We start from the raw sequence: 13,601 nt of genomic DNA, 5'->3' as shown, positions 1-13,601 counted from the left end.
GTCTCTGTTTCATATCACTTTTGAGTGGTTTCAGTGTGCACAATAAAAGAGAATCAGACGCAGGGTTCTCTGGAACATGGCTTTTGTCGTAAAAAGAGAAGGGTTATTGCCTATCGCGTTCAGATCTAGAATTCGGTGTCACTGGCTCTTCCACTTGGAAAGACTTTTTATTTCCCTCGCTTCTCCGTGTCAAGAATAAGGTTTAACACACGGAACCTGTGAGGACTGACATTATAGCTTTATTAACTCTGAACTGAGTGAACTCATTTGCTGCGTCTAAACAGAGTATCCACTCAAATAGACTGTTTTCACTGACCAATGTTTGTCTGCAGGACAGCGCCAAGCCAGCAGCGAGAGAGGAAATAGGCCCTCAAATATGCGGTCATGTGGACACTCTAGAAGGGAGGCATACAGGGATTTTTTTTGTGTTATTATGACAACATTTGATTTAACGTTTTAGAGCCTCTGGCCACGAGGGTCACAACAACATTTCCAAAATTAGATTTGCACAGGTAGGAGAGAAGAGTGGGCGGTGCCGATCTAATCAAATCATTTTTGTTTTTTCCTCAGTCTGAAGAGGAAACCATCTTGTATTTCACTGCAAATACTCTGGACTGTATATAAACAAGCTCTATACACTATAAATATGTGACATATGAACCCAAGTGAATTTACATCTGAATACTGAAGATATTAATGACACATGTATGTGGTGTATTACAGTATAGTGTGTAGTATTTTAGATCAACAACATCCTTCTTTTCTTACATTTCAAAGTTTGGGTTTGGTGATTTTTGACCCAAGGCGCTGCCCGTAGTGTTTGGATGAATCGTAGCAACCACACACGGGGAGGGGGGGCGGGGGGTACGAGCCTGTCGTTGCCATGGACACCGTTGATAGTTGAAGAAGAAGAGGAAGTTGAATCCGACGGTAAGTTTGTTCTTCGTCTCATAATTTGCACGACGCAGTTAATGTTAGAAACACACGATGCTAGCTAGTTAGCTGGTTAGCTACTTAGTGACTGACGCACAGACCACACGAATAACACAGGTGTAGTGAAGTCACTGGAAACACCGTTACACCTCCACATTAATGAGATCTATTAATAAATGATGCCTTCGCGTTTTGGTCCTTTGAACTCATGGCTGCTCACACACAGATGTGATGAATTACCTGATGTAGATCTACAGTCTGCATGTCTGTGGTGTCTGTTGTCTAAAAGTGTGAGCTTAGTTAGAAAGAAATAATTAGTTTAAAGAACACAATAGTCAGGCTAGAGCTATGAGGAATTGTAGGACTAGGATATAGTCGTACATTGATATATGAATACGAGTAAAACATTTATTTACGCACTTATTTGTGAGTAAAAGTAGTTTTTCTGCTGATTGACTAGTTGTAATCAAAAATGTTGGAAGTTAGGCTGGGAAGGGATGCAGGGAAATACAGTGGGCGTTGTAAAGTCCTTTAGTAAAGTATCTATTGTAAATACTGTGATTGGGCATAATCTAAGGAATAAAGAGCATAAACAACAAACCTGCAATGTTGGTATAAAATATACCAAAAAACCTGCTCAAAATAAAACATGATCCACATTTTAATTCACTAGATCTGAATTTTTATTTCCACCAAATTTGACAAACTCTTAAATATCAGTCCCCTAAACTTGCTGGATTTTTTTTACATCAGGATCCATGAATTATTCTCTGAGAAATCAAGGAATTCTCTGAAAAATCTTGCAATGCTAAAGAAAGTGAAAAGAAAATTCCTGGATGCACCAACATTTAATGGGTTCTTTCTTGACCCCTACTGCATCCTTTTCCTAAGTTGTGTGGTGATCCTTCCAGTAGTTTTCGTGTAATCATGCTAATTTATAGTCATACAAACACATACATGAAACACAACTTCCTTGGTGGAGGTAAAACAAATTTCATTTTGAATGTCCTCACAAAGGTCCATCTCCAAAGTGCCACGTGTTATTGTTTGGTTTCAGAATCTCCCGGCTGGTGACATGGGGGTATCTCTGACCAAGGCAGCCCAGTGGACCAGCTCTGGTTCTGGCAAACTGGAGCTGACGCCAATGAATGAGTCCCTGCTGAAAGAAGTGCTGCGCTCTGTGGAGCAGCTAGTCTCCAGACACCCACAGGAGGCCGAGCATGTGTTCCAGGAGCCCCTCCAGTGGAGTACCACTTTAGTGGCATCTGATTTCAAAACAGACTATGACATCAGGTCAGTCTAATCATGAGGCTTGCAGCTGGCTGGCCACTGCTTTCAGTATTACGTGTCTGTGCAGGATATGCTGTCACCATGGTGTCCAAATGGATTTTACCTTTGCTATACTCAAAGCAGTAGGCTATAATTAATGTGTTTTTCAGCTTCAGTAAGACTGAGGACATTCCATTTGATTTCATCAGAAATCCTGGCCTCCTTTCAGTGTGTGGTTAGCTTTATATCCTGTAGCTGGAAAGTAGAGAAGTACAAAAACACTAATACAGACTCTGATGTGCCTTAATTATGTTGGCATTTATAATCTAATATAAAACACATGATGGTAGCGATAAACTTTAGGGATATACATTTTTGTTTTCTTCTCCCCCTAGTGAATTCAATGTACAGTCCCATGAGAAAGACAGTGAGGGGCAACCACTGCTCCGGCTGTCTCCTCCGACTGTTTATGTGCGGACCTTCAGCCAGCTCTCTAAACTGGTTCATCTGGCAGCTGATAAGAAGCTGGAGGAAGCTCAAACGTGTCTAGAAGGTAAGCACAATGACCACAAGATGAGCTTTGAGTAGGTTTTGCATCCTAAGCAGTCTAGCCACGAGCATACCTCACACAACCCACATACTTCATTTGTTTGTCCTACTTGTTATTCTCTACAACCATCTGATATAGTGCCATAGGTAATTCCTTACAGATATGTATTTACTTTAAGACCACTGCTAACTGGAGATATCGGTATATTTGTCCCTACAGGGGAATACATGATTAATATTTGTAAAGTGCATTTTCAATGCTTAATAGAGAGTGAATGTTGAAAAGTGATTTGTTACTGAACCGGATGACGTTTTAAGAAACGCTGAACAGAATCTGGTACTGAAAATTTCTGAAGTTATAACAAATCTGTTATTGTTCAGAAAACAGAGACGCCGTGGTTAAAATTCTTGGTCCACGCTTTGCTGAATTCTTGGAGAGAGAAGACACCCAAACCGATCCGGTAGATGAAGACACAGCAAAGGACTCAGAGGTCAAGGTCAAGCTGTTTCGTTTGCTCCAAAATATGGACCAACAGCTCCTCAGCCGGCTGCTTGAAGAAATATCAGAGTAGGTTCTCTCACTCCTTTAGAATTCATTCAGATTTCCAACCCATCCTTAACAGCTATCCTCTGTCTGTTAGATCCATTCAGATATGTGGTCGTTTCTGATTGGAAGAAGCAACAGGTTTATATAACTAACCATGAATGAATGCGATGAATCAAATTATTGTTTTGTTTTTCTACATTTTTGTCACAGACAAGTCAGGCCCGACCCGGCCGCAGCCAACAGTGGCGTAGAGTCGCTGAAACGATTCTGCCGTGGAGGGGACAAGAGGGTGTTGAAGTCGGTTCGATACACATCAGGTTGGAATTATCTACATATGTCACTGGGTTGCAGAGCAAAGCATTTGCCATTAACACTCATGCTGGATATTCCAAAGCATGGAAAGCCTGTGTTCTGCCGCCACGAAGGACATGGAAGTCATTATATCTGTCAGATTACAGTTTACTAAGTCATTAGTCAGGACAGGTTTTTTTGCCTAATTGCAGTGTATTTATCATTCTCCAACAAAGCATTCACTGGCATATGCACAGTAAGTGATAAATGCTGCCTGTGTCCCCTGTTTCCCAGCTTGAAGGACACATTCCTTAAAAATACTCTTAAAACCAGATTTGAAATATGACGGTGGCTGTTTGCTAAGTGGTTTTTAGTGGTTGAACTTAATTGCAAGTTAAACCGTTGCTCTTCTGGGAAAATGCTGCTCGAGTGCTGTCATCCTCTTTGTGATTGTGACTTGATGCCATGATACGATACATATTATAAAGTCTGGCGCAGTTTTGGGATTTTCACATTCCTTTCATCCTTGTTTTTTTTTCTAGATTATGAATTTTCTAATGGCTGCCGCGCCCCCCCTTGGAGACAGGTGCATGGTGAGATTTGTTACCTCATAATTGAGCCTTGTGACACTGAGGAACTCAACATCACCTGCAGCACCGCTGGAGTTTATCTCAACGCGGTAAGACAAGCACTGTGACCTGCAACAGTCTATGTGATGCTGTTTCCTTTTTCTGTGTTAGAGAATTTTCACATATCAAGAGGTAAACCAACTTTAATAATAATAATAATTTCCTAATAGACCAAAAACTACTGCACTGTCATTAAATCGGTCTCGATGGTTTTGGTGCTCCTGCCATTCTGAGAAGAGCGTGTACATGTTGTTCACCATGAGCAATTGCTTGTGACAATATAAGGTCCCCTGTACATTCTTCCATTTGGAAGGAGCAGCACATTTTAATTAAATTTAAGTCTTTATTTAATCAGTCAGTCTCAGTGAGATTAAGATCTCTTTTCCAAGAGAGCCCCGAGAACATTAAAAAGCTTTTTTTGTGCCCAACTTTGTCCCAACCCGAAGAGATGACATCTGTTTCCAGGCATTAATGCTGTTCCCAGGTGAAAACTCTACCTAAAGTGACCAGTGGTAAATAGTTAGCAAGTAAGGTAATATGAAAGCTGTGGACACATTTAAATTTAGATGATTAACTTTTGACCTTGTTACAATAGTTAATTAAAAATTGTCAGAGAGCTGTGGATTCAACTTTGTGCTAGCGGCAGAAGAAAGCAACACAAAATGTGAAAATGTTTAAACAACATATCGGCTGCAGCTGACAAACACAGACAGGTTTTGATGCTCTCCACTCTACACTGAGTTAGAGCATCAGTTGCATTCAACCTTTTTGTTTTTAATCTCGGCAGACGTTACGCAAATTTGAACCAATGACACATAATGACACCGTCGCCGACAGCATTCATTTTATATTCTCTGTTCACATACAAACATAACTTGTGCTCCCAGCCCAGCACTGATTGGCTGTGGTGAATGTTATGCTGCCTCTAACATCATTATCATAGTGAGGCTTATCCTTCGAGGGTCGCACAGATCTCCATATCATAGCCTGACTGCTGTTCGGTACCAGGATGAAACCCTCAGAGCGATGGTCAGACCTCACGCTGCTGCAGTGGGCCCTGGGTTCCTCCTGGTGCAGGACAATGCTCGGCCCTCACATTCCCCTGACCTATGGGACGTGATGTATCAGTGTATCAGACGCCATCAAGTATCACTGCAGACTGTCCATCAGCTGGCCATACACAGTACTGAGTAACATTATGAGTTACAGTGATGAAGAACGTTGGATCAGCCTGTCTTCAATTTTTTTTATTTCTTATTTTCGGTGTGGTTTTTAATCCTGCCCTCAATGGGTTGATGATGTTGGTTTCCATTGACCTTTGTTATGTCATGATGTCACAATTAAATGAATTAAATGCATAGTAAAAGGAGAATGTATGCAAGTAAGAGTGAGAATATTTGTGTGTAGGTTTGGAATATATTATGTCCTGTGTGGCCCCTCCGAGTATCAAACAGGTGTGTGGTGATAAAGAGCAAATTGACATTATTATTATCAAAAAGGTCATAAAAATAGCCAGTGATACTTAAGAACATGTGAACTGTCAAGAGACAGTTCAAGTTTTTAATATATTGTTAATATACCCTTATTAATATTGGTATCAACAGTATAACATTAAGATGTATCCACATTTAAACAAACAGGTTGTCCCTTCAAACATTCCAAACATGTCAGTAATCTTTCTTCAAGTGTGTGCAATCATTTCATCACATGAGGTTGTACACGTTTCAACACCTTTCACTTTTCACTGACTTTGCTGACAAGCCTTCGGTTTCCTGTCTCTGTTTCTCCACCTGGAAATAGTTCGTCCAAGTAAAAAAAAAACACACAACCTAAAACCGAAATGGGGACATTGATGCAAGAGACACCTCAAAGAGCAGTAGTGTCTTAAACTTAATTTAGCGGTTTACATGGGTTTACACTTCCTCTCTGAGGTCGGCTGGCATGTGGGTCACATTATGATTGTGGTTTTTGGAAATAATGAGGCTGTTTTTCACTTTGTTTTCACAGGGCATAAAACAGGAGGGGGCGGAGAGTGGCTACAAGCGAACAAGTGATACGTACACAGACCTGCTAACACTCCTGAAGAGCAGATCTCCATATTTCGCTGAGCACATAAACAAGCAGGTACAGCAGAATACAGGCAGATGCAATTATCATCATCAACACATTAAAACCTTTTTCTTGTGGCGTTGAATTTCAACAATGTGTGGGCGTTGAAGAGCCTCTTTGTCCTATGAAACGGGTCAGTCTGTCACGGGTATGGTGAGGACCCAAATGCAGCACAGGCAGACGAGATCTTAATTGGTAATGAACTTTATTTGTCACTGCAGTCTTAAACAGTTCTTAACAGTGGCAGGGTGAAAAGTCTTTGTTCCCAGTGATCTTCAGCGAGATCTGGCAAGGAGTGAGTCTGGTGTTGCTGAGTGGAGGCAAGGTCCACAGCAGGAGGATTACCTAGATGCAGACAGGATCAGTGGTGAGCTGTGTAGCAGGCCGGAGCAGGTAGCAAGCAGGTAGCAAGCAGGTAGCAGGCAGATAGCAGGCAGATAGCAGGTAGCAGGCCGGAGCAGGTAGCAGGCAGGTAGCAGGCAGATAACAGGTAGCAGGCCGGAGCAGGTAGCAGGCAGGTAGCAGGCAGGTAGCAGGCAGATAACAGGTAGCAGGCCGGAGAGAGAAATGCTGGAGGTCAGGCATTTACGCAAGACAATCTGGCACTGAAGCAGAGACAGGAGCAGGCTTATATGCAGCCAGGGCTGTCACAGGTGTGGAGAGTTGGCCTGATGAGGGGGCGTGGCTAACAGGTAGAGTGGAGCAGAGACAGAGGAGTGGAAAAATACCAGCAGACAGGAGATGAGCAGACTGTGACAGAACCCCCCCCTCAAGGGACGGCTCTCGACGTCCCAAGACGAATGGACCAAACCGGGTGGGAGGCGGGGGCCTGGAGGAGGGCTAATACTCGTCCGAGAGCCCAGCGTCCATCTCCAAGACCCTGGTCCCGGGGAGACTGTCGTCGCTGTCGTTTGGGGACTCCGACGGAGGATGTGGTCTGGGAGGTGGCCTGGTTCTGGACGTCTGGGTGGGGTTGCGTCGATGGAAATCCCTGATGATGGTGCGGTCCAAGATGTTCCTCCCAGGAACCCAGAACCTTTCTTCAGGGCCGTAACCCTCCCAGTCCACCAAGTACTGGAATCCCCTCCCACGCCGGCGAGACTGCAGGATACGACGGACAGTGTAGGCGGGACCTCCATCGATGAGGCGAGGAGGCGGTGGAGGTGGTGTGGCAGGAACCAGGGCGCTCTCTTGGACCGGTTTAACCTTGGAGACATGAAACGTGGGATGAACCCGCATGGATCTAGGGAGTTTGAGCCTCACTGCCACTGGGTTGACGATCTCCTGGATCTCGAATGGGCCGATGAAGCGAGGAGCCAGTTTCTTGGATTCCACCCGGAGGGGAAGATCACGGGTGGAAAGCCAAACTTTCTGACCCGGCTGGTAGTCTGGGGCCTTGGAGCGGTGGCGATTGGCGGCCGCGGTGTAGCGGTCAGCGGCCCGGAGTAGAGCCGCCCTGGCTCGGGTCCAAGTCCTGCGACAACGGCGGATGAAGTCCTGGACAGAGGGGCAGGATGTTTCTTTCTCAAGTGCCGGAAAAAGCGGTGGTTGGAACCCATAGGTGCACTCAAAGGGGGAGAGACCGGTGGCGGAGCTGGTCAAGGTGTTGTGGGCGTATTCTACCCATAGGAGCTGTTCGGACCAAGAAGTAGGGTCTTGAGAAGTCATGCAACGTAGTGCCGTTTCCATCTCCTGATTCTTGCGTTCGGTCTGGCCGTTGGACTGGGGGTGGTACCCCGAGGACAGGCTGACGGTGGCTCCCAGGAGCGAGCAGAACTCCCTCCAGAATACTGAGGCGAACTGGGGACCCCGATCAGAGACCACGTCCACTGGGATGCCATGGAGACGGACGACGTGGAGGAGGAGTAGTTTAGCCGTCTCTTTGGCAGATGGGAGTTTGGGCAGGGGCACGAAATGTGCCATCTTGCTGAACCTATCTACCACCGTCAGGATAGTAGTGTTGCCGCTGGATGGTGGTAGACCGGTGACAAAGTCCAAAGAAATGTGCGACCAGGGACGATGAGGCACAGGCAGAGGATGTAGAAGACCGGCAGGGGCATGATGAGCCGGCTTGTGCTGGTTGCAGGTGGGACAGGCATTGACGAACCCCCGAATGTCCTCATCCAGTGACGTCCACCAGAACCGGCGCCGCACCACGTCCTTGGTCCGTTGGATCCCTGGATGACAGGTAAGTTGAGTGCTGTGGGCCCATTGTAGAACCTCAGACCGGAGGTCAGGCGGGACGAACAGACAGTTGGGAGGGCAAGCACTAGGTCCGGGCTGGTCTTGGGCGGCGACCCTGACCTTCTCCTCTATCTCCCAGGTGAGTGTGGCCACCAGACGGGAAGAAGGCAGGATAGTGTCTGGGTCGGTCCTGTCCCCCTCCTTTTCCGAGAACTGACGGGACAGGGCATCGGGCTTGACGTTGCGGGACCCCGGTCGATAGGAGAGGGAAAAGTTGAAGCGGGTCAGGAAGAGTGCCCATCGAGCCTGGCGGGAGTTCAGTCTTTTGGCGGACTGGAGGTACTCAAGGTTTTTATGGTCAGTCCATACCAGAAACGGCAGTTTAGTCCCCTCGAGCCAGTGTCGCCACTCTTCTAAAGCCAACTTGACGGCGAGGAGCTCTCGGTTTCCAATGTCATAATTCCTCTCTGCCGGGGTCAAACGTCGGGAATAGAATGCGCAGGGGTGCAACCTCTGGTCGGAGGCTGCTCTCTGGGACAAGACAGCCCCCACTCCCGAGTCGGAAGCGTCCACCTCGACCACGAACTGCCGTTCAGGGTCCGGTATTTGGAGGATGGGGGCCGAGGTGAATCGTGTCTTCAGGGCCAGAAAAGAGTCATTGGCGGCCGTGGACCAGAGAAACGGAACCTTGGAGGAGGTAAGAGCTGTGAGGGGGGCCGCCACCGAACTGTAGCCCCTGATGAACTTCCGGTAGAAGTTGGCGAAGCCCAGGAAACGTTGCAGCTGCTTGCGGGAATCAGGGGCGGGCCAAGTGGTGACGGCAGAAACCTTGGCTGAGTCCATCTCCACGGTCCCTCTCCCTACGACGTACCCCAGGAAGGAGACAGACGAGACGTGAAACTCACACTTCTCGGCCTTGATGAACAGCGAGTTTTCCAGCAGACGTTGGAGGACCTTCTGGACGTGATGTACATGTTCCTCTCTGGAGCGGGAGAAGATCAGAATGTCATCAAGGTACACAAAGACGACCCTGTTGAGCATGTCTCTGAGCACGTCGTTGACCAGAGCCTGGAAGACAGCAGGAGCGTTGGTGAGGCCGAAGGGCATCACCAGGTACTCGTAGTGACCAGTGGGGGTATTGAACGCCGTCTTCCACTCGTCCCCCTCGCGGATCCGGACCAGGTGGTAGGCGTTGCGCAGGTCAAGCTTGGTAAATATGGTGGCCCCCTCTAGGAGCTCGAAAGCTGAGGAGATGAGAGGCAGGGGGTACCGGTTCTTGATGGTAATGTCATTCAATCCACGATAATCAATGCAGGGGCGGAGTGTCTTGTCTTTCTTCTCCACGAAGAAGAAACCTGCTCCAGCCGGAGACGAGGAAGGGCGGATGATGCCTGCCGCTAGACCGTCATTGATATATGTCTCCATCGCCCCCCTCTCAGGAACGGACAGGGAATACAGGCGTCCTCTGGGGGGCGTGGCACCGGGCTGGAGGTTGATGGCGCAGTCATAGGGCCGATGTGGGGGCAGGGAGGTTGCCTTGGCCTTACTGAAGACCTCCCTGAAGTCCAGATACTCAGCCGGGACCCCCAGCACATCGGTAGAAGAACTGGTCGTGGCAGAAGGTCGTGGTGTGGCGGCTTGCTTGAGGCAGACCTGGTGACACGATGAACTCCACCCCAGGATCGCCCCTGTGGTCCAATCAAGGTGTGGATTGTGACGTCGGAGCCATGGGAACCCCAGAAGGAGAGGATGACGAGGAGAGTGCAGGATGTGAAACTGGAGTGTTTCATGGTGGTTCCCGGAAATTAACATCTGTATAGGCACTGTCAGGTGGGTCACAGTTCCCAGAAGTCGGCCATCCAGAGCGTTGGTGGAAACTGGAGCTGGCAGGGGAATCTGACCGACACCCAGCTGCAGAGCTAGGTTAGAGTCCATAATGTTGGCATCAGAGCCAGAGTCAATGAGGGTGGCGAGGGTCTGGGATCCCTCAGGCAGTAGCAGGCGGACCTGGCACAGGGATCGTGGGCTGGAGGAGGAGCTAGATGTATGACTCACCAGGAACTCCTTCCTTCCTGATGAGCCCGACCTTTTAGCGGGCACCTGGAAATAAAGTGTCCCGCTTGGCCACAATACAGGCAGAGGCTCCCCTCGCGGCGTCTCCTCCTCTCTTCTGGCGTTAGACTGGCCCGACCCACCTGCATGGGTTCAGGCTCCCCTGAATACCGGCAGCCAGAAAGCATCGATACGTCGGAAGCCGCTGGTGAAGGGGCGGGCTGGCGTCGTCCTGCGAGGCCCTGATGTTTCTCCCGCTGTCTCGCTTGAATGCGACGGTCAATGCGGGACGCCAGCTCGATGATGCCGTCGACAGTGGTGGGAAGGTCGTACGAAATCAGTTCGTCTTTAATGTAGTCAGCGAGCCCCATCAGGAATGCGTCGCACTGGGCAGCCTGGTTCCACTCACTGGAGCTAGCCTGGGTGCGGAAGTGGATGGAGTAATCGGCCACTGAACGAGACCCTTGCTTCAGACCTAGAAGCCCTCCAGAAGCGTCCGGACCTCGGGAAGCTTCTCCGAACACTTTGCGGAGCTCAGCGGCGAAGGCTTGGAAAGTGGAGCACGCTGGAGTGCGACGCTCCCACTCGGCTGTTCCCCACAGCCGAGCGCGCCCCGTCAGATGATTCACGGTGAACGCCACCCTGGCGTCTTCCGAAGCGAAGGTGTGGGGCTGGAGGGCAAACAGGATGGAACAGTTTGTGAGGAACGGGCGGCAGCCCTCCGCGTCCCCGGCGTAGCGTTCAGGAACCCCCACACGAGGCTCCGAGGCGGAAGCAGAGGCAGCCGGGACTGGTAGAGGCTGGACTGGTTCTGGAGGCAGAGGGACAGCTTGAGCAAAAGCTGCGGCGAGTTGTTGGACCTGCGAGGCTAGCAAGGTAACCGCCTGCTCCTGCTTAGTCACCGCCAGTTGAACATCTGCTGAGTTCGAAAGCAGCAGCGCCTCGTGGTGCTGGAGCATCGCCTCTACCTTCTCCAGGCGATCCATCGGCGTGTGCGCTGGGTCCATGTCTGGCCAGATTGTACTGTCACGGGTATGGTGAGGACCCAAATGCAGCACAGGCAGACGAGATCTTAATTGGTAATGAACTTTATTTGTCACTGCAGTCTTAAACAGTTCTTAACAGTGGCAGGGTGAAAAGTCTTTGTTCCCAGTGATCTTCAGCGAGATCTGGCAAGGAGTGAGTCTGGTGTTGCTGAGTGGAGGCAAGGTCCACAGCAGGAGGATTACCTAGATGCAGACAGGATCAGTGGTGAGCTGTGTAGCAGGCCGGAGCAGGTAGCAAGCAGGTAGCAAGCAGGTAGCAGGCAGATAGCAGGCAGATAGCAGGTAGCAGGCCGGAGCAGGTAGCAGGCAGGTAGCAGGCAGATAACAGGTAGCAGGCCGGAGCAGGTAGCAGGCAGGTAGCAGGCAGGTAGCAGGCAGATAACAGGTAGCAGGCCGGAGAGAGAAATGCTGGAGGTCAGGCATTTACGCAAGACAATCTGGCACTGAAGCAGAGACAGGAGCAGGCTTATATGCAGCCAGGGCTGTCACAGGTGTGGAGAGTTGGCCTGATGAGGGGGCGTGGCTAACAGGTAGAGTGGAGCAGAGACAGAGGAGTGGAAAAATACCAGCAGACAGGAGATGAGCAGACTGTGACACAGTCCCTCTAAACCTCTGATTTGATCACTGATGCCGTGTGACTCACGTTCATAAACAGAGTAAGGATTGTGTAATCAGTGTCTGTGCTGTTCCACGCTAGTGAGCTAGTGTCTGGTTGTCACTATGTTGAAAAATGTCTGAGTCAACCTCCTCTTTGTTCCAACATCAAAAAGATTGAGCCCCTATACCACCCACCCCCTCTACAGACACGCACACATAGACATTGAAATCCTTTATATATAGTGTATGGTCCAGCTTTACAGTATATAGAGTCTATGATTGAAATATGCGTGATTTAATATGTCTGCCTGAAACATACTATTCGGCATACTTATTATCATTATGTGTGCCTGGTGAACATAGTCAAACAGTTTGCTTGAAAATCGCAAAGAAATGCGACAAAATTGACCATGCATTTTATATGGGACGCAATCATTACAGCATGAGCAGGTCTGAAATTCTTCTAAAACGTTTTTCTTAAAATTGTTCTCAAACTCACAAATGTAGTTCTTCATACAGTATTTGTATTGTTGTACAATGTACTCTTCTGCAACTGCTGCAGCACTTCGGCCCAAGACAAATTTCCCTGTATGTTAACAGGACACCTGCTCTGATGGCAGTCCTTTGATGTCAGTCATTTTACAAATTTCCTTCAAACGCTTTTTCTCCTTCTTATTTTTCTTCTTCTAATACGATTTATTAGCAGGTGGTAACCAAGGTACATTACCACCATCTGCTGTGTTTTTCTTCTTCTTTGTGGTTTATTGGCTGGTGGCAACCAACGCCAAGGTGCATTTACACCACCTACTGAGTTGGTGCACCATTCCTAGAGGTACTGCAGTTGCCCTCAAAGGCATTCCTTTACATTCCATTTGTCCTTTACTTTGAAGCCATTATTATTATTTTTATGTTTTTGATGTAGACACATCGGATGGTGGTAATATACCTTGAGTTGGATTCCACTCAGCAATAACCCACCAATAAACCAAACGAAGAAGAAGAAGAAGAAGTATAGTATAACGTTTCTATACGGTTTTGTTACAAGGTTTTTGACCCACAAATTGTTTCCAAGATGCCAAAAACAGACAGCACCACGAAATCTGTTCAAATTAAGGACCAAGGCCCATCCGTGAAGTCTCAACCTGGCGAGAAGAATTATGAACCATCTTCAAGATGGGGTAATCAAGGTCTCGGCTCTCCAAGTGGGTAAGTTATAGTTCCCATCCTGAAATATTTGCAGGCTCCCTCTTGCTGAAGAGAGGAGCTTCAGATGGAGTTGATTCCAGGTCTTTGCCACATGTGTTCACTGTGCCAGCAGCCACATATCATAAAGACCTGCTTATATGTTTTGTAAATTTTAGGACAAGTGAAAATATTTCCACTTACAATAATCAG

General features: G+C 48.1%; 1 protein-coding gene across 1 annotated transcript in view; it reads left to right on the top strand.

Moving 5' to 3' along the window:
* Positions 1-2,008: 2,008 nt before the first annotated feature.
* The window catches only part of odad2 (outer dynein arm docking complex subunit 2), a 35,561-nt gene continuing 23,968 nt past the window's right edge, over positions 2,009-13,601 (top strand). Inside the window, 8 exon segments of the mRNA XM_061094325.1 lie at positions 2,009-2,226; positions 2,598-2,755; positions 3,133-3,319; positions 3,509-3,615; positions 4,132-4,268; positions 6,226-6,342; positions 13,279-13,428; positions 13,504-13,556. Of these exon segments, the coding sequence (XP_060950308.1) occupies positions 2,009-2,226; positions 2,598-2,755; positions 3,133-3,319; positions 3,509-3,615; positions 4,132-4,268; positions 6,226-6,342; positions 13,279-13,428; positions 13,504-13,556 (1,127 nt within the window).

The sequence above is a fragment of the Limanda limanda genome, chromosome 20, assembly GCF_963576545.1.
Source record: "Limanda limanda chromosome 20, fLimLim1.1, whole genome shotgun sequence".
Classification (NCBI taxonomy): Eukaryota; Metazoa; Chordata; class Actinopteri; order Pleuronectiformes; family Pleuronectidae; genus Limanda; species Limanda limanda.
The sequence above is the reverse complement of the archived record's forward strand: the minus strand, read 5'-3'. Positions and strand labels throughout refer to the sequence as shown.